Source organism: Onychostruthus taczanowskii, unplaced genomic scaffold, assembly GCF_017590055.1.
Source record: "Onychostruthus taczanowskii isolate IOZ18803 unplaced genomic scaffold, ASM1759005v1 scaffold97, whole genome shotgun sequence".
In the NCBI taxonomy this organism is placed as follows: Eukaryota; Metazoa; Chordata; class Aves; order Passeriformes; family Passeridae; genus Onychostruthus; species Onychostruthus taczanowskii.
The window spans coordinates 672,028-691,861 of NW_024507768.1; the positions used below are offsets into that span (position 1 = coordinate 672,028).

The following is a 19,834-nucleotide window of genomic DNA, read 5'->3' on the forward strand; positions in this document are numbered from 1 at the left end:
GAAGGCAGAACCGTCAGATTTTTATTTTTTTTTTCCCCCCTGAATTTCACAAACCCTCAGTTTTTGGCAGCAAAGGGACCAGCAGTTGGTGTGGAGATGGGGAACATGGACGGGAAAGCCGTGGAGGAGCTGAGCACCACCGAGTGCCACCAGTGGTACAAGAAGTTCATGACAGAGTGTCCTTCAGGCCAGCTCACCCTCTACGAGTTCAAGCAGTTTTTTGGCTTGAAGAACCTGAGTCCGGCGGCGAACAAATACGTTGAGCAAATGTTTGAGACGTTTGACTTTAATAAGGTAAATATTGTCCTTCCCCCTGGGCCGTGCAGGGCTGGGCTCTGCTCTGCTGGGCTGGGTGGGAGGCAGGAACTGCCCCGCGAAGGTGCAGCCTCGTCCAGTGCAGCCCCAGACACTGCAGGATCCGTTCTGGAAGGAGAAAAATGCCAGCCAGAGCTCCTCAGCCTCTGCCTGCCCTGCAGGGATGCAGCGGCTTCTCCCAGGACTGATGTTTTCCTTCTTTGCCTGGCACTCTCTGATCCCTTTAAAACGAAGTGCCCTTCAGTCCTGAAGCACCGTGGGGACAAGGGCTGCGTTCGTGCGGGGACAGGAGCCCCCAGCACGGGCTGGGGCTGCTCGGGTGTGAAACTGCGCAGGGATCGCGCCGGCACGGCTTCCTTCCGTGGGACACGGGACTGGGGCTGCCCTGGGCAGCCTGGGGACTTGGGAATGCAGTCCGGAGGGGGATTCGGGAATGCACTCCGGAGGGGGATTTGGGAATGCAGTCCAGAGGGGGATTTGGGAATGCACTCCAGAGGGGGATTTGGGAATGCACTCCGGAGGGGGATTCGGGAATGCATTCCAGAGCAGGGATTTGGGAATGCTCTCCAGAGGGGGATTTGGGAATGCACTCCGGAGGGGGATTCGGGAATGCAGTCCAGAGGGGGATTTGGGAATGCAGTTCTGGAGCAGAGATTTGGGAATGCACTCCAGAGGGGGATTTGGGAATGCACTCCGGAGGGGGATTTGTGAATGCAGTCCAGAGGGGGATTCGGGAATGCACTCCAGAGCAGGGATTTGGGAATGCAGTCCAGAGCAGGGATTTGGGAATGCAGTCCAGAGGGGGATTTGGGAATGCAGTCCAGGGCAGGGATTTGGGAATGCAGTCCAGAGCAGGGATTTTTGGGAATGCAGTCCCAGAGAAGATTTTTGGGAATGCAGTCCCGGAGCAGATTTTTGGGAATGCAGTCCCAGAGCAGATTTTTGGGAAGCAGATGGATGCTGCGTTCCAACAGGAAACTGCATCCTCCTCTGCTTGCAAATGACCTGAAATTGCACCTCCTGTGAGATGAGGAATCCATTTTATGGCAACCCAAAGGGCTTAGTGGCATTAATCCCATTGACAAAAATGCAAATCAGGCCCTAAATCCTTCAGGTGTTTGGTTTATGCCTTGGCCTTTCCCTTGCTCACTGCTGTGTTTGAAAGCTAGCCTGGAAAGGGAATTGATGTGCAGGAAATCCTGCTGGCAGCGGGGTTTAGCAGTTATTTGTCCCTAATCTGGCTCCTGCAGCAGTGGGTAAAGCAGATGAGCTCTGGCAGTGCCTTTGGTCATTGACAGAGCCCTGGCTTAGGCTCTGCTGAGGTCTGGAGTGGGAAGCATGGAATCGAATTTTTTGGGATTTTTTTGGGCAGGTTTTCAGTCAGGATGAAACTGTGGGATAGGAAAGATTTCTGGAATTTTTGGGGATTTTTTTTTTTTTCATTTTGGGGAATTTTGGGATGATTTTTAGCATTTGTTTTGAATTTTCTAGTGATTTTTTGGGGGGGATTTTTAGGTATGTTTAAGTTCAGGATGAAACTGTTAGATAGATAAAAATTTTGGGAATGTTTTGGGAATTTTTTGGAATTCTTGGGCTTGGAAAGGCCCCCCCAAGATCCCTGAACCCAGCTGCCCCCCCAGCTCTGGCGGGCTCACCACGAGCCGTGTCCCCAGTGCCACTTCCAGGGAAGTGCCACAAACCACAGCAAGGGCATCCCTTCAAACGCCACGGGAACGCTCTGTGCTGGGCAGGAGGCATTTTTAACACCCTCCTGGAAGCCGTGAGTGTCACTGGCAGTGTCTGGTGGCTGTGAGCCCGGGCCAGCAGCCTGGCAGCCGTGCCACCATCCTGGGTGGACACCTCAAACCGTGGCACGAGCTGGGGCGGGCAAACACCGGCAGGAAAGTCAGAGATAAAAGTGTTTGTGCTCCAAATGTGGGTACAGAAATGGCCCAGGGACAGAGAAACACCTGCCCAGCCTGAGATGTCAGCGGCATGAATGCGCTCCTCTCCTGGAAATGAGACCCTGGCAGCAGAAAGGAGCTGTGGCTGGATGAGGCTGGGGAATTTATCAGGGTTCATCTGCACAAACCTCTCTGACCTCTGAATTCCCGCTGCTTTGGGCTGGTAATTAACTCCTGGTGTGTTAATTGCCTGAGCACAGGCCAGCTCCCAGTCCCCAGGAGATCCACCCAGCCGGGCCCTGCCTTCCCGACCTCTAACGGTCCAAGGCTGGACTTGCTGACCTTGGAGGCCTTTCCCAGCCTTTATGATTTGATAATTCCATCATTCTACAGCATTTCTGCCCAGATTCAGGAGGAACCTTGGCTTCCACCACTCCACGAGCCCCTGGTCTCGGGGTGGAGGGACCAGTTCTGGGGGGAACTTCAGAAATGACTAAAATAATCCTTCATTGCCTGCTTTTAATCTCACCTGAGCTTCCAACCTTGTGCTCTTAGGATGGCTACATAGACTTCATGGAATACGTGGCAGCGCTGAGCCTGGTGCTGAAGGGGAAGGTGGACCAGAAGCTCAGGTGGTATTTCAAGCTCTACGATGTGGACGGCAATGGCTGCATCGACCGGGCTGAGCTGCTGAACATCATCAAAGTGAGTGGGGCCAGCCCTCCCTTCCTGCAGCTGCAGGGAGGCTGGAAGGGGAGCTTGCAGCCCGTGGTCAGCTAGCAGCCCCTGCCCAGAGCTGCTGCTGAGCTCTGCCGGCGCCCCCAGCTCTGCTCCCACCCCCTCGGACACCCAGCACCCCTCGTCCTCCCCTGGCAGCTTGCACTGAAAGCGGGGCTGAGATAAGCACTTGAATTTAATCTAAGGGTTTTCAGAGGTGAATGGCTTCTGGCTTATCCCAGCGTGCCCACTAAATCTTGTAAAGCATTGATGGCCCTTTTAGGTGATTTTAATCTCCAGCCTTTTAGACAGGACTTATTCCTCGCGAAGCCTAACTGCCTGAAAACAAGTTTTAGCCCTGAAAAAGCGTTTGGCCTTTTGTGTCTGCTCATTTGGCTGCTTGTTGTGATGGGCACAGCCACGTGCAGAGCCCTCGGTGACCCCTGTGCCCCTCGCTGCCCCCAGGCCATCCGCTCCATCAACCGCTGCAACGAGAAGATGACGGCGGAGGAGTTCACGGACATGGTGTTCAACAAAATCGACATCAATGGAGACGGTGAGGCCTTCCCCGGGCAGTGCCCCTGCCCTGCCCTCCCTGCCTGCCCCCAGAGCAGTGTCCCTGAGCAGCAGGACGGCAGAGCTGGCAGAGGGACCCCGTCCCCTCCGGGCTGCCCGGGGCACGCTGCCCTCAGCCCCGCCAGGGGGGCTCTGCGGTGGGCTTTGGGGCACAATGTCTGGTGCTGAGCCCCCATTTCGGGGTCTGTGCCGGTGCTGGGGGAGCAGGGAGCAGCAGGGCTGTGGGGTTTAACAGAGCTCGGTGCCCCGCAGGCGAGCTGTCCCTGGAGGAGTTCATGGAGGGCGTGCAGAAGGACGAGATGCTGCTGGACATCCTCACCCGCAGCCTGGACCTGACCCACATCGTCAGGCTGATCCAGAACGACGGCAAGAACCCCCACGAGGCCGGGCAGGACGCCCAGGCTGCCCAGTAGCTCCCGGGACGCTTTCCCTTGGCCTCCCCTGGCACTGCCAGCCGGGATCAGCCGCGGGGCTGCACTCCCCGCTGGCAGAGCTGTCCCCTCGGCGCAGGGACAGCGCTGTGACACCGCGGGCAGCGGGAGGACAGGCCTCGGCAGGGAGGCTGCAGAGCTGGGCTGTCCCACATGGACCTGGCATGGCCTCGGGGCCTCTGGACGCTGCTGCTGCCGAGCTCAGAGAGGGGACAGCCAGAGCTCCCTGGGCAGGGGAGCAGCACGAGGCTGTGCAGGCCAAGAACTCCCTGAGAACACCCCAAAACTGCCATCGAGGCCTGGCCAACACCCCCCCAGCGGGGTCCAACAGGGGCTGCCCAGGACTGGGCCCCGGTGAGAGGGGTCCTGGAAAAGCAGATCTGAACCTTCTCCTTCCATTTGTATTTCCAGAGCATGCAGTCACCAGTTCTGGTCACTCCTTCCTTCACTGGTTATCATTTGGTCAGCAGTGATAGTGATAACGTGAGTTAAAACATTTATGAGCTGGCAAAAGAGGAGGGGTGTTTGCAGTGGCTTTGTTTCAAAGCATTCAAAACACTGAATGGTGCCTTTTCTTAACAACCTCCTGGACTGTAAGGAAATGTTTCTCCCTGAAGCATCAGGAAGGAAGGAAGTGCTTCCAGATGAGCACAATCAGCAACGCAGTAACCCGAGAGGAGCTGCAGGACCGTTCCTGCTGTGTCCCCACCTGGCCAGGAGCACCAGGAGGCTTTGACCCCTTGTGTGTGTGGGTGCTGGAGGGGGAGCTGCTCCAGAGGGTGAGACCAGCTCAGGGCAGTGCCCGAGGCCAGCCCTGGGCAGCCCCCTGAGCCCCCAACAGCCCCAGCTGTGCCCCAGCTGTGCCCCAGCTGCTCCTGCAGGGGCTCCTCACTCCCAGGCGTGGTGAGGCAGCACAGGACACCAGGAAGGGCTTCTTGCCCAGCTGGGAGTTTTGTTGTTTAGCACTGGGTGTTTGCAGTTCATAAACAGCTTCCTGACCATTTTTCCTGTGAGTCTTTTTCATTGGACAGAGTTCTACCTGGAAGCTTTTGTCCTTCCAGTCCTACGGTGAGCTAATAAAGATGTTTTACAGCATCATTTCAGGTTGTGCATCTTGTCTCTTGCAGTCAATCCTTGCGTTTGCAGCAGGACAGATGTAGTGGCTCACACAGTGCAGGAACAGCTGCTCTGGGGCTCTTCTCGGGCTCCCAAAGCCCAGCACAGGAGCCCTTGGTGGCCAATTTGTGCACCCACAGCCCTGCAAGAGGGAGGGGAGCAGCTGCAAGCCCTGGGGAGAGGGGGCTGAGCTGTTTACTCACAGTGTAACTCTGCCTCTTGCAGCAAAACCAGCTCCCCCAGAGATGACAGCACAAAGCTCGGAGCCCTTTGGCCCTGCAGCAGCGGGGAGGGAGCTGGGCTCAGCTCAGCGTGGGCTTTCTGAGCACCTCCCTGGGCACAGACTCCATCAGCCCCGCCCGAGCCTCCCCGAGCCTCCCCCTGCACCGGGGGGCAGCAGGAAGCAGCTTGGAGCAGCCAGATCTCTGCATGCACAGCCAAAATTGTTCTAAAAGGGCCGTCCCTGTGCCAGCCCTGTCCCCATCCCATGGATCCCATCCCTGTCCTATTCCTGTCCCCATTCCATGGATCCCATCCCTGTCCTATTCCTGTCCCCATCCCATGGATCCCATCCCTGTCCTATTCCTGTCCCCATCCCATGGATCCCATCCCTGTCCCCATCCCTGTCCCCATCCCATCCCATCCCATTATCCCACCCCGTTCCCATCCCGGTTTTTGGGACCCCCCCGCTCCCGCCGTGTCCCCATCCCGCAGCGCTCTCTGCCGGCGCCTCCGGGAGCAGCGGGAACGCGCCGGGACCGGCCCCGGGACCCCAACCCGAGAGAACCCCCAAACCGGCCCCGGCACCCCAAACCCGAGAGAGCCCCCAAACCGGCCCCGGGACCCCAAAACAGCCCCGGCACCCCAAACCAGCCCCAGGACCCCAAACCCGAGAGAACACCCAAAACGGCCCCGGGACCCCAAACCCGAGAGAACCCCCAAAACGAGCCCCAGGGCCCCAACCCCAGCGAATCCCCCAGACCAGCCCCGGGACCCCAAAACACCTCCGGGACCCCAAATCCAAGAGAATCACCCAGACCAGCCCCGGGACCCCAAACTCGACAGAACCCCCAAAACAGCCCCGGGACCCAAAACAGCCCGAACCCCCAAACCAGCCCCGGGACCCAAAACAGCCCCGGGACCCAAAACAGCCCCAGGACCCCAAACCCGAGAGAACCCCCAAAACAGCCCCGGGACCCAAAACAGCCCCGGGACCCAAAACAGCCCCGGGACCCCAAGCCCAGCCCCGTGTGGCCGGTGCGAGGGGCGAGGGGCGAGGACAGGCCACCGCAGCCGTTCTCAGCCACTCTCCCCGGCCCCTTTCCCCTTTCGGCTGCCCCGGTGCAGCTCGGACCCCCGAACATCCTCGAGTGCAGGGGCTTTAAGGGTGATGCGCTTGAGACACTTTCTAGGCTTCTGAGGTGAGCTTAACTTGGATAAAATAAAGAAATACAAGGAAGGAAAGGAAAAGGACAGGACAGCAAGGAAAGAAAGAAAAGGGGGGAAAAAAAAGAAAGGAATGGCAGGCAAGAAAGCAGGAAGGGAAGAAAGGAAGGAAAATAAAGGAGGAAAGGGAGGGAAAGAAGGAAAGGCAGGGAAAGAAGGAAAGGGAAGAAAGAAAGGAAAGGGAGGGAAAGAAGGAAAGGGAGGGAAAGAAGGAAAGGGAGGGAAAGAAGGAAAGGGAGGAAAGAAAGGAAAGGGAGGGAAAGAAGGAAAGGGAGGAAAGAAAGGAAAGGGAGGGAAAGAAGGAAAGGGAGGAAGGAAAGGAAAGGGAGGGAAAGAAAGAAAGGGAGGAAAGAAAGGAAAGGAATTTTGGCGTGGCACAGCTGAGCACAGGCGCTGTAAGAAAAGCACGGAGAGCACAGGCAGTGCCTGCAGTGACCGGCGCGGGGCTCAGGAGGTCACTCTGGCTTTGCCCAGGACATTTTCGAAGGGAACCTGCCCACAGGTGCTTCGGGAGTGACCTGGGACTGGGGACCCTGCCCAAAGCTCGGCTGCGCTCGGGGCAGGGCTGAGCACAGAGCCGGGCAGGGATCCTCTCTCCTCGCATCCCTGCTGCTCAGCCTTTCCCCTGGGATGCCTCTCCCGGGGTATTTTAGGAGGTGATGCCCCCTAAAGAGGGCTCCTGTTGCCCCTTCCCTCCCACCACAGCCCCAGCTTTCCAGCCTGGTTATTCACCTTCGGTCCTGCCCGACTGCAGGGCACGGAGCAGATGGCAGCCCAGAAAAGTCAGGTGGCATTTGCCTTTTGCGAGCCACCCTGCTTCCCAGTTTAGAGCAGAAAGAAATCCGATCAGTCCAATCCAATTGGAGCTGGGCCCTAAGTCTGGCAGAGGGATTGTGCAAGCGCTGACATCAAGAGCCTGCTGTGAGCGCTGAACGAGCCGCCAGAGATCAGGGCTTTAAAATAGCGCTGGGGCCAAAGCACCTTGCCATTTCTCGACCAAAGATTACACAATTGATAAGAGGAACAGTTTTCCATGGCTTCTGCCAGCTGTGACACAGACACAGCCCCTGCACCTCCATCCCAGCCCTGGTCTGGAGCCCTGCAGCCCTGTGCTGCTCCAGTCCTGCCTGGCTTTCACCGGGGGCACCTGACTGCAGCACTCACTCACTTCATTTTAAACTCCTGCTTCCAGCTCTCTTGAGAAACTTTTTTTTTTTATTACACTCACGGTTTTTGCTGTCATCACACGGAAGTTAAACACAAGAGGCTCCTTCCCTACTGCAACAGCGCCGTCATCCCTCCTTATCTCTGTCTTACCCGGCTGCTCCGCCAGCTCCTCCCCTAAATTCAACAGATCACACTCACAGGCTACAGTTTCAGCCAGGTCTCACACAGCTCTTCACCTCATTAACAAACAGATACTAGGAAACAAAGGTTTTAATAAATATTTCTTTATTCAAGTCGTGTTTTACAAAACTCCTACCAACATCTGTACAAGCGCTCACCAGGGCAGGGCTGCTGGCCCAAAGAGCCCCTGCAGAGCCTGGGCTGACCTGGTGAGCAGAACTGGAGCGTTTGAAGCATTTCAGTGAAGCAGCAAAATGCAATTCTGTGAGCTAAACAGCCTCTCTAAATCCGTGCAAGCAGCAGGGGGTGTTACCTGGGTTGAGATGCTGAAATGAATTCTTAGAGATTTGTACCCTCCAATGAAAACATCTTTTCACAAGCTGGAAAACCAATAAATGTGAATGTTTTCATCCAGGCTGTCAAGTCAGAAGTCAGATTTTTCTTTCAGATCTGGAGCTGATAAACTATTGAGCAGAGAGAGCTTTGCCCAGCTGCCTCAGAGCAGCAGAAGGCACAAGCCTAATCAGCTCTGGTAAGTCAGCACGCCACAAACTGCTCAGTGTTTGCAGAGAACTCATAGAAAGGCTATTTCCAAGTGGAAATGTGCACCATCTGAACTCCAGCACTGATTGTGTCTAATCCTGAGCACTTCCCCCTGGAGTTTAAACACTGGGAAAACTGACAAGACCACAAACCAGCACACTAATCAGCTAATGACAGCTACTGCAGTCCTAATTAAAGGCCACAAGAAAAGGGGTTGTAAATCTTTTCATTGGTATGACCTGGCCCACTGATCCCATAGGAAAGTTAAAATGGAACAGACAAGCTCATGTTATTTTCCTGGGGGGTTTTCTTCTTTGGAATGAAGCAGTAAATCCAATAAAGTTGAACCAAAATTCAGCCCAAACTCTTTTTCCCACATACATCTATGTAGAAACACGGGTTAGAACAGCAGAGCCCAGCCTGCAACTTGTATAAATTCTGTATCTTTAGTCTGGGGCTAAATTAAGTCCAGTGTAAAACCACTGTACTGGAATTTTTGTCACTTTTTCCACTTTTCAAGGCCAGTTTGGACAGGGCTCGGAGCAATCTGATGTGGCATCCCTGCCCAGGGCAGGGGGCTTGGAAACTGAGAAGTTTTAAGGTTCTTCCCAACCCAAACCATCCATGGTTCTGGTTCTGGTCCTGCCAGAGGAGCAGCACAAATCCTCCCATTGCAGAGACACTGCCAAGCACAACTCTGCTCTTCCCTGCTCCCACACCAGGCTTTCCCCAGGGCAGTGAAAACCCTGGAGCTCCTGGGCTCACCCACTCTTCCCAGGGCAGGAAAAGCTGTTCCAGAGGGAGGATTCCTGAGAATCAGGGGCTGTGAAGGTCACACCTGTGCTCTGAGCGGGGCTGGGCAATGCCAGCGTTTGCAGCCAGCATCTCCCAGCCCCCGGGCCTCGGGGCAGGCAGGAGGAGCAGCCTCGGGTCCCCAGAGGGGGAGGAAGGAGCTGCTGCTGCTCCTGCCCAGCCCTGAGGATGTTTCCCTCAGCTCTGTGTGCTGTCCTGGCCACTGCTCCCATCCAGTTCTCACTTCTGGTGGTTTTATGTTGGACACCAGCAGCAGGGAAGGCTACAAAACACACCCAGAGATCCCCTGAGCATCCAGCAGCCATCCTGTGCTGCTCTGAGGTGCTGTAAGGGCAGGAGTGAGCCGTGCCAGCACCAGTCTGCACTGAGACAGAACCCCCGGCTCCATCCCTCACTGCCCAGCCCAAACCCTGCTCAGATCCGCTGCAGGAAGCCACCAGAAGTTTGTTCCTTGGGGTGTAACCAAAAAGCAGAGCTGGCAAACACAGAACTGTGTGCACAGCAAGAGTTATTCATGGGCCACAAACAGTCCCTGGGTACCAGCGGTGCTCAGCACGTGGGGTTTACATCAGAGGCGGCTCCTTCAACCACTCAGGTTTCCATCAGGATGCTGAGGTGGAATTAAAAAGGAAAGTCGTTACCAGGCTAGAGGAAGGGTCACGCTCGGGACTCAGCATCGTCAGAGCCGTTCTCTCAGAACAAAGCACTCTTCCTCCTCTGCTCAATGATCCATCCCCCGGGGTTCACATCCATTTGCAACATCTTCATCACCCACTTGTCCTTCCTGGCTCCATCGATGAACTCATCGAGGGACAGCTGCCCTGTGGCGAGAGCAGGGCACGGCAGGTCAGAGAGGAGGAGGAGGAGGAGGCAGAGGAGGCAGGATCCCCCATATGTCAGATCAAACGCTAACCACACACCATCTCAGGGGATCCCCCAGCCCTGTGGTCAGACAAGCCAGGGGCTGTGAGGCAGCGTTGCCCCCTGCCCTATCCCCACGGGACACTCAGGGGCTCACCCAGCCCTGCCAGGACCTGGCCAGGTCCTGCAGGTCCCAGTCTGACTGGAAGCAGTGTCTTCACCCTTGTGCTGGGACTGGGACCTGCCCTCTGCCTGCTGGGGCTGTCAGAGGATGGGATCTGAGAGGCTCCCAAACTGCCCCAGCAGTGACTCCTCAATGTTTTAATTAAAATAACAACGACAAAGATTTCACCCTGCTCCACCAAGCACTTTTGGCTCAGTGGGACAGAGCAGAACCAAGCCCAGCTGCCCATTGTGAGGAACACAACGCAGCCAAGGGATCTGTGGCCAGGCAGCCCAGCTCAGGTGAGCTCTCAGCAGGCAGGAACGCAGCCTGTGCTTCACTCACCATCCCCGTTCTCATCCACCAGCTGAAATATCCTGTCCACCACCTCCTCCGGTGTCAGCAGCGGGGTCCTGTCCTCCACCTCCGACCAGCACACCTTCTTCAGCCTGTAGATAGACTGAAAGGAGCTCCCAAATGAGGACAAGGACTGGGAGATGAAAAGCACTGAACTCAGCTGGCACCCCATGGCTGTGAAGGTCTCTTTCAAAGGCTGGGGCTTTAACCCTTCTGGAAAGATCTGCCCCTCAGCAGTGAGCTTCGTGCCTGCCCTGGCTGCACATTAATGACCTCCTTTGCTCTGTGAAGCTGCTGCCCTCCTGCTCTCCTTGCACGCTCTGGTCAGACCTCAGGGCAGCTTTGCAGAGAGCAGAGCAGAGTTTCACTCATGGGAAGAATCACAGGCCTCGAGTGTGAGTTTGTGCTGACCTCCAAGCCAGGCAGGCTGGAGTGACCAGCCCTGGCAGCTGTGTCCAGGCTGCACATCAAGCTCATATTTTGACCCAGTTTCTGCTCCCCTTTGCCACAGGAGAGGGTCAGACTTTACCTGCTGCTCCCGTGGCTCCACCTGCCCCTGGCTCCCTTTCCTGCTCAGGTTGAAGGCTTTTGTCTCAAGTCTTCCCAGAGAGAGGATTAGCAGCGGCCTCACGGTTCCGGGCAGCTCCTGGCTGACCTCAAAACTGTGATGGGAGGTGGCCCAGACAGGCTGCCCTGCTTTCACACCTGCTGCTGCTGCAGGTGACCATCTGCTCACCTTCCTGGCCAGGACCCTGCTGCCCGCAGGGAGGGCACTGCCTGGCACTGCTCTGCTCTGGGATGCTCAGGTGGGGGATAAGCAGAGCCTCACCTCAGGCAGGAGCACAGGGACTCGTGCCTGGCTGCCTGCTCAGCCCCACAGCATCCTCAAAACCTGATTGCACAAACCCCATCCACCTCAGGACGTTGCCAAAGAGCAGGGATTGCTGAAAGAAGGGATTGGGCAATGCCCTCTTACCTCAACGATTTCCAGCAGCTCAGGTTTGTCTATGCAGCCGTTGCCATCCTTGTCATACACTTTGAACGTCCACCTCAGCTTGTGCTCCAGCTTCCCCCGCAAAACCAGATTCAAGGCAGCCACATACTCCAGGAAATCAATGGTGTTGTCCTGTGGCAGCACACAAACAGCAGCTGGGGAGAGAGCTGGCTGGGCAGGAAGGTGGTGGGTTGAAAAGCAGCTGGGTGACACTTGGCTGGGCAGGAAGGTGATGGAAAAGCGCTTTACAGCTTCCAGAAAAGCTGGGTTGAACTGCCAGAGGGACAGGGCACGGGGCAGGTGTTTGCTGGCACCCCAAGGAAGGGTTGTGGCAGCTCAGGAGCTGCAGCAGGCACAGCCTCACCCTGAGCAGCCAGGCTGGGCTCCTCGTCCCCATCCTGCACCAGCAGCCCTAAAAACAGAGTCCCTGTCCTGTGAGGGAAGCTCCTGTAAATTAGGAATGGGACTTCATCTTTTATGCACAGTTTTCTCTGCTGCCTTTTCCCCATAGCTTTCATGATGGAATTTGGGACCTGAACCTTTCATTTATTGCAGGTATTTGGTTTTCTGGAATTGTGAGACAAGCCTGACCTGCCAACATCTTCCACGGCCTTTTGAAATCCTTTCCCACAAACTGACTTTTGCTGCCCCTTCCGTGAGATTCTGACCCTGTTTTCAAAGGGAGCTTGAGGGAGATGAGTTGATCAGAGATGAACAACCTGAGCCCCCTATTCCTGTATTGACACAAGGAACAAACATCCCCACAGCTGGAATATGATCAGGAAAGAATAATGGAAGCCTTGGGCAGGTGCTGCTGAGCTGGGAGCCCAGAGCATGCCAGGCTGCAGCAGTGCAGGGTGCAGGAACTGAGCCTAAACCACAAACCCCACCTTCCCCAGGTGTCCCACGGCAAATATGGCAGAGGGAACCCAAGGCACAATGTCTGAGCTGCTCAGCATTCCTCTGCTTTCGGAAAGCAAAGCCAAAATGGGTATTTTATTACAGACCACCTGGTACAGACACTTCTCCAACCAGAAGAAGCCTGAGAAGGATTTTCCTGCACTGTAATTCCCCCTCTACCTCGACAGAGAAATATTTTTGCCATGTGGGAGCCTTGGCTGTTTGAGGGCCTCAAAGGGTGACTGCCTAAGTTTGGACTTTTTAATCCACCCTTAGTCCCTTAAGGGGACATTCTGACCCTAATTTAGGTGGAGATTTGAGGAGATAAATCCAGGCCAGCCTGTGCTCCTTCTCCTGCCCTCACTGGTCCCTCGTTATATATATAATATAATGTAATGTAATGTAATATAATATAATATAATATAATATAATATAATATAATATATAAGCCTGCTCAGCCCCACAGCATCCTCAAAACCTGATTGCACAAACCCCATCCACCTCAGGACGGTGCCAAAGAGCAGGGATTGCTGAAAGAAGGGATTGGGCAATGCCCTCTTACCTCAACGATTTCCAGCAGCTCAGGTTTGTCTATGCAGCCGTTGCCATCCTTGTCATACACTTTGAACGTCCACCTCAGCTTGTGCTCCAGCTTCCCCCGCAAAACCAGATTCAAGGCAGCCACATACTCCAGGAAATCAATGGTGTTGTCCTGTGGCAGCACACAAACAGCAGCTGGGGAGAGAGCTGGCTGGGCAGGAAGGTGGTGGGTTGAAAAGCAGCTGGGTGACACTTGGCTGGGCAGGAAGGTGATGGAAAAGCGCTTTACAGCTTCCAGAAAAGCTGGGTTGAACTGCCAGAGGGACAGGGCACGGGGCAGGTGTTTGCTGGCACCCCAAGGAAGGGTTGTGGCAGCTCAGGAGCTGCAGCAGGCACAGCCTCACCCTGAGCAGCCAGCCTGGGCTCCTCGTCCCCATCCTGCACCAGCAGCCCTAAAAACAGAGTCCCTGTCCTGTGAGGGAAGCTCCTGTAAATTAGGAATGGGACTTCATCTTTTATGCACAGTTTTCTCTGCTACCTTTTCCCCATAGCTTTCATGATGGAATTTGGGACCTGAACCTTTCATTTATTGCAGGTATTTGGTTTTCTGGAATTGTGAGACAAGCCTGACCTGCCAACATCTTCCACGGCCTTTTGAAATCCTTTCCCACAAACTGACTTTTGCTGCCCCTTCCATGAGATTCTGACCCTGTTTTCAAAGGGAGCTTGAGGGAGATGAGTTGATCAGAGATGAACAACCTGAGCCCCCTTTTCCTGTAGTGACACGAGGAACAAACATCCCCACAGCTGGAAGATGATCAGGAAAGAATAATGGAAGCCTTGGGCAGGTGCTGCTGAGCTGGGAGCCCAGAGCATGCCAGGCTGCAGCAGTGCAGGGTGCAGGAACTGAGCCTAAACCACAAACCCCACCTTCCCCAGGTGTCCCACGGCAAATATGGCAGAGGGAACCCAAGGCACAATGTCTGAGCTGCTCAGCATTCCTCTGCTTTCGGAAAGCAAAGCCAAAATGGGTATTTTATTACAGACCACCTGGTACAGACACTTCTCCAACCAGAAGAAGCCTGAGAAGGATTTTCCTGCACTGTAATTCCCCCTCTACCTCGACAGAGAAATATTTTTGCCATGTGGGAGCCTTGGCTGTTTGAGGGCCTCAAAGTGTGACTGCCTAAGTTTGGACTTTTTAATCCACCCTTAGTCCCTTAAGGGGACATTCTGACCCTAATTTAGGTGGAGATTTGAGGAGATAAATCCAGGCCAGCCTGTGCTCCTTCTCCTGCCCTCACTGGTCCCTCGTTATATATATAATATAATATAATGTAATATAATATAAAAATATTAAATATATAAAATAGATAATATATTATATATATATTATATATATATAATATATATTATAAAAATAAATAATGTATATAATACATAGAATATATATAAATAAATAGCTGTAAAACCTTCTCAGCACTTACCCCATTCTTGTCAAAAGCCCTGAACATGTTCTCCACGTACTCTGCTGCCTCCTGGTTGTCCTGGACCCCGAAGAACCTCTTGAACTCGTGCATGAAGAGGGTCCCACTGGGACATTCCACCACGAATTTCTTATACCATTCCTGCAGCTCCGCAACATCAATCTCTCCTTGCTCCCCTTCAGCATTGGTGAACTGCTGTCCCATTTCCCTCCGGAAAGCAGGATTGAAAACAGAAGGAAAAGAAGGAAAACCCTGCCCAAGCCCTTTGTTCTCTGTCTTCTCGCCGTGCCGTGCCTTTCTCTGATGTTCTTGCTATGCCACCTTCCCTTTTTTGTGCTTTCTTTTCTGCTCCTCCTGCCCTGCCCAGCTGCTGGCAGCTCCGTGCACTCCCCAGGAGATCTCAGAGTGGCTCCTGTGCCCCGGAACGCTGAGCACTGGGCACGGATAAAAATAACTAAAGATCATTAGGAGATTCCCACCCATGAGCCCCAGAGACCTTCAGATGTTCTGAGCTGTGCTCTATTTAGAAGCAAACTCCAGGGGCTCGGGGTCTTTCTGCACATTAATACCTCCCTGTCAAAGAATTTGGGAGCAGAGGTTCCCTGTACACGCAACACACAGCCCCATGCTCTGTCTCTAGGGTTTTCTAGGGGAAAAAAGGGATGATGAGGGAAGGAACATTAATCTTCGCAATGCTGGCTTGTGTTACCTGCCTGTGGGGGCTGCTCAGTGCTTCAGTGAGATGGGGCACAGGAAAAACAACAACTGCAGAGGGGGAATCCTGAGAAAACAAACACTTCCACAGCAAAACCTGCTGATGGATTAAATTAATTGAATGCCTGCTGTAGGCTGGGAGACAATTAGTGAAGGCACCTAGATACACACACACTCCTCTTACTGTCACATCTCCATCTTAAAGCTTTGAGCTAAAAAGAGCAGGAGTTGTTTCTTTCCAGATTTTTGTTTATTTCCATCTTAAAGCTTTGAGCTAAAAAGAGCAGGAGTTGTTTCTTTCCAGATTTTTAGAGCATATTCTCCTTTTCCCCTTCCCCTCTTTGTGTCCCTGGAAATTCCCCTGCTCTCCCCTTCCCCCTGAAGCTCGTTTATGGCTTTGGGGACAGACACAAGGTGCAGCCCTTCCCTGGGCTGGCTCCTCCTGTTCAGCACCACCAAGCCTTCCTCCCAGCACACACAGAGCCCTTCCTCTTCCTCAGAAGCCTCCAGCTCCTCTGCTCACCAACCCCATGGTTCTGAACCCAACATTATCTGTGTCAGAGGAAAGAATGACCTGAGCTATAAATGTGCCCAAGCCAGCCCAGTATCTTCATTAAGAGGATTGGAGCAGCATTAATAGGAAACCATGGATTCTCTCATCCTAAATGCCAAGGCCCAGAGGGATTTAAGCTGCTCATTTTTTGGAACTTTTTTTGGTGCTGGTTTGGTAAGAAGAGCCTCTGTCATGGAAGAATACTGGTTAAGAACCAGGCTGAAATTTGAATTTGGTGTTGCAGAGCAGTAGAGCAATTCATGCTGCACTGTCAGGGTGGGGTTTGCTCTGAATCCACTCACACCTGCACGTGACCCAGCACTGGTACTGTGTTATATTTATATTTATATTTATATTTACACACAGAGATTTGCAGGAGTATAACACAACTTTACCCTTTTACATGTGAGGATACCCAGGCAAGGTTTAGTTTCACTTAAAAGAGCAAAGAGAGGACAGAGACAACACAGCAGAAGCCTGGAGATGGATGGGAAGGGCCAGAGAAGTTGGCAGAAAATTTAAGACTGTTCCATTTCAGTTAAAGCATTTTTTCTAATGATATTCTTGTCTATCCTCGTGCCTAGAAGAATGCAAGACAATAATGAACTCAGCCCTTCCTTTTGGGAGTGCTTCAGCCCCTGATTCATCCACAGCACAGCAGCTGTGGGGCTGCCCACCAGAAAAATAACAATAAATCCATCCCCCCGTTCTCCTCTTCACTAGAGCTTCTGGGAAGAAGTCTTTGGTAGCCACAGCCAGGTTTATAAATGATTTTATATAATTTTGGGATTTATCTTGGCTGGTGAGGCCAGGAGATCTCCCTGGGTCACAAAGAGCCCCATGCCACAGAGGGGCTGCCAGGACAGAGTGGGAAGGATTCTCTGCTTTCCCTGAGCCCAGCTGGGGGTTTGGGATGTGCTGGGGTTTGGGATGTGCTGGGGCTGGGATGTGCTGGGGTGAAGCCTCTCCACCATTTTGTGCTGCTCTCCTGCACGGAGCTGCCTGCTGGAATGTGAGTGCTGAGAGCACACTGCAAGACTCCACTTGCCCAGGACATTGTCTTGACTCATTGCATAATTTTGTTTTGCCTTATGGGAACCTGGTGATCTGTTCCCAGGAGAGAAAATGGTTCCTTTTTGTTTTGATGACTGCAATCTTCTCCAGCTGGGAACAAAGGGCTGCGAGAGACCTGGAGTACAAAGCCCAGCTGCTGCTGTTGCAGGTATCATGACATACAATCGTGTTGATAAAATAGTGATATTAATTTGGCACTGAAATAAAGTAAATCCCATAGCTCCTGGTATGAAAATTCCTCTGCACATCCTCTGTGTGCTCTGCAGACTGCACTGGAAGAGCTGCTGCCTCTCAGCCAGCAGGATGTCACTTCAAAGGTACAGCTTATCATCTTCATTTGATTAAAAAAAATGCAGATAGAGGTAAATATAGGCAGAGAGAAGTAAAAATAAAAGCAATAATTTCTAGAAAACACCACAGTGCAGAGGCTGGGGCTGCTTGTGTGCCGGAAGGAGCAGGATCACCACTCTGTGTCACACTGAACACTTTGGATGACCAGGTACAGACAGGTAACACCTGGCTGCACATCCTGCCTCATGAGCTGTCCCTGCATTATCACCTCTGCACCTCCAGAGCTGTGGAGTTTCCCAGCCAAGAGCATGGAAAAAGATGTAGGGCTCCTTTCCCGTCAGCTGCCTGCCCCAGCGTGCCGCCACACGCCTCAGCACGCGCTGGTAGAAACTCAGGAGGGGAAAAAACCACCAAACCCTGCAGAGGGCTGGGCAGAGTCACTTGTTTGGCATCTTCATCGGTGCTGGGAAGGCAGCAGAGGCTGTGGCAGAGGCAGCAGGGTGCTGGCAGGCACAGCTGCAGGGACCCTGCAGGCAGGACTGGGCCCCTCTCCCAGGCTGGGGCTGCCAGGCTCAGCAGTCCTCACCCAGCTGCTCTGTCACTTTGCTCCATTTTTAAATCCCCCAGCCCTGACCTGCCCCAGGACCCCTCCTGTGGCTCGGGCATCTCGAGTGTCCTCCCAGTGGTGCCAGGAAGGGCAAAACCCTGCCCTGGCACTGCCAGCCCTGCACAGCTCCCAGCAGTGCTGTGCACAGCTCCCAGCACTGCTGTCCCCCTGCACAGTGCTGCTGTCCCCTGCACACTGCTGCTGTCCCCTGCCCAGTGCTGCTGTCCCCTGCACAGCTCCCAGCACTGCTGTCCCTGCACAGCTCCCAGCAGTGCTGTCCCTGCACAGCTCCCAGCACTGCTGTCCCCTGCACAGCTCCCAGCAGTGCTGCTGTCCCCTGCACAGCTCCCAGCAGTGCTGCTGTCCCTGCACAGCTCCCAGCAGCCCACCACAACCACAGCCAGCCCAGAGCGTCCTGACCTTTCCCTGTGGGACAGGGGTGTGGACAGCAGGAATGCAGGGAGCTTTTGTGCTGGCCTGTCTGAGGAGAGATCAAAGATCCTTCAGAGCCTGGCCTGGAGTTCAGCCCAATATCTGCCTGTGTCTCTTCCTGGCTGCTCCCAGAACTTCCTACCACTGCATGCTTTATACAGCAGGAATGCCAGGGGTGTTTTCCTCCAGGAGCAGCTGTCCCTGGATTTACACATCAGGAAGGGTCAGGTACCACTAAGGTAACCCATCTCACCCAGCACAGAGAGCGCTGACCCCGGAGTGCCACATCTGCTATTCTGCTAATTGCCAGAAAGATTTTCTGATGTGCTGACAAACTCCTGCATGTTTAATCTGAGTGGAATTCCATGCTGAATGAAGGCTGAAATATTTACCTTGCACTTGGTATCCAGCAAGGCAAACTTGCCCAGAAAAACGGTGAATTGTTTTGTCTCTGTGTGAATATCTCCAAGATTTTGTCCAGTTCCAGTCTCTTGGCTGGGGACTGAGCTGTGGGTGTAAGTCTGCCCAAAGTCAGGGTTCAGCATTTTCCACCGTGTTCGTGGTGAGAAGGAGAAGGGAAATTCCCATTTTTTTTTCTGGTTCATTGAAACTGAAATGTGAAGCATTGTATGATCCTTGAAACCAGGATTCACCACTGAGTCACGCTTCTCCACCTACGAGGAAAATAAATAAGACGCGAGGCTGGAGGGCAGGAGCCTGCGGAGGGACCAGGAGAAGCAGCTGAGCCCCTTGCCAGGGGTAGGTGTGACCCCAGAGCGGGGATGGAGCCAGGGAAGAGGGACATTTTTATGCTTTTCAGAGAAAAAACTGTGCCTGTGGCTTCAATCAGAGCTGCCTTTAGGGTTTGGCTTCATCCTGTGTTATCATTGCCTGGATATGGATTTATATGGATGGATGGATGTGGGACAAGAGCAAACGTACTTAGGTTGTGCTAGGGGAGGTTTAGATCGGATATTTGGGAGAATTTCTTCACTGAAAGGATGGACAAGCATGGGAACAGGCTGCCCGGGGAAGCAGGGAGCCAGCGTCCCTGGAAGTGCTCCAAACCCTGCGGATGTGGTGCCGAGGGACACGGTTTGGTGGCGGACCCGGCAGTGCTGGGTTAATGTTTGGACCCGATGATCTTCGAGGTCTTTTCCAGCCTTAATCATTCCGTGATTCTATGACTCAGCCGAGTATGCTTTGAACTGCGAAAAAGCCCAGGAACTTAATGCTTTCTTCCCAAAACATTCCATTTAAAAGGCAAAGATATCCCGCTTAAAAAGCAAACTTCCTTTCCTAAACACTCCATTTACCAGGGGGGCGAAAAAAATCCCGTTTGGAAGTTCCCTAAACATTCCGTTTGACGGGAAAAGGACCGCGGCAGAAGGGCGGGGATGCGGGGAGCTCCGCTCGGCCCCGGTCCCGTGCGGGGTCCGGGGGATCTGCGGGACGGGACGGGACGGGAGGTGCGGCTGCGCCGAGCGCACCTGGGCAGGTGAGGGGCGGGGCCGGGCCAGGTGAGGCGGGGCAGGTGAGGGGCCAGGCCCAGGTGAGGCGGGGCAGGTGAGGGGCGGGGCCGGGCCAGGTGAGGCGGGGCAGGTGAGGGGCCAGGCCCAGGTGAGGCGGGGCAGGTGAGGGGCGGGGCCGGGC

General features: G+C 54.1%; 2 protein-coding genes and 1 long non-coding RNA gene across 3 annotated transcripts; 1 reads left to right on the forward strand and 2 right to left on the reverse strand.

The window, feature by feature from the left end:
* The first annotated feature begins 96 nt into the window (after positions 1–96).
* On the forward strand, positions 97–4,325 carry LOC121347981 (guanylyl cyclase-activating protein 1). Its single transcript, XM_041427079.1, has 4 exons — positions 97–294; positions 2,775–2,924; positions 3,402–3,492; positions 3,765–4,325. The coding sequence occupies exons 1-4, from the start codon at positions 97–99 to the stop codon at positions 3,923–3,925; spliced, it is 600 nt and encodes a 199-aa protein (XP_041283013.1). The 3' UTR covers positions 3,926–4,325.
* Positions 4,326–4,464: 139 nt separating this feature from the next.
* Positions 4,465–7,443, reverse strand: LOC121347982. Its single transcript, XR_005954306.1, has 2 exons — positions 7,238–7,443; positions 4,465–5,201 (listed from the first exon to the last, which is right to left on the reverse strand). It is a non-coding gene; the product is annotated as an uncharacterized LOC121347982 (long non-coding RNA).
* A 497-nt stretch (positions 7,444–7,940) lies between these two features.
* GUCA1B (guanylate cyclase activator 1B) lies at positions 7,941–14,916 on the reverse strand. The gene is made up of 4 exons (XM_041427077.1): positions 14,511–14,916; positions 13,046–13,195; positions 10,578–10,692; positions 7,941–10,029 (listed from the first exon to the last, which is right to left on the reverse strand). Exons 1-4 carry the CDS (start codon positions 14,712–14,714, stop codon positions 9,902–9,904), a joined length of 597 nt encoding a protein of 198 aa, XP_041283011.1. The 5' UTR covers positions 14,715–14,916; the 3' UTR covers positions 7,941–9,901.
* Between the last annotated feature and the right edge of the window lie 4,918 nt (positions 14,917–19,834).

Excerpts from the sequence above, each read along its gene's own strand:
- GUCA1B (XM_041427077.1), bottom strand. The coding sequence starts at position 14,714 with ATGGGACAGCAGTTCACCAATGCTGAAGGGGAGCAAGGAGAGATTGAT. Across the intron at positions 13,196-14,510 it reads GGGCTTTTGACAAGAATGGG|GACAACACCATTGATTTCCT; the intron begins GTAAGTGCTGAG and ends GTGCTGCCACAG. Across the intron at positions 10,030-10,577 it reads GGTGGATGAGAACGGGGATG|GGCAGCTGTCCCTCGATGAG; the intron begins GTGAGTGAAGCA and ends CTCTCGCCACAG.
- LOC121347981 (XM_041427079.1), top strand. The coding sequence starts at position 97 with ATGGGGAACATGGACGGGAAAGCCGTGGAGGAGCTGAGCACCACCGAG. Across the intron at positions 2,925-3,401 it reads AGCTGCTGAACATCATCAAA|GCCATCCGCTCCATCAACCG; the intron begins GTGAGTGGGGCC and ends CGCTGCCCCCAG. Across the intron at positions 3,493-3,764 it reads AATCGACATCAATGGAGACG|GCGAGCTGTCCCTGGAGGAG; the intron begins GTGAGGCCTTCC and ends GGTGCCCCGCAG.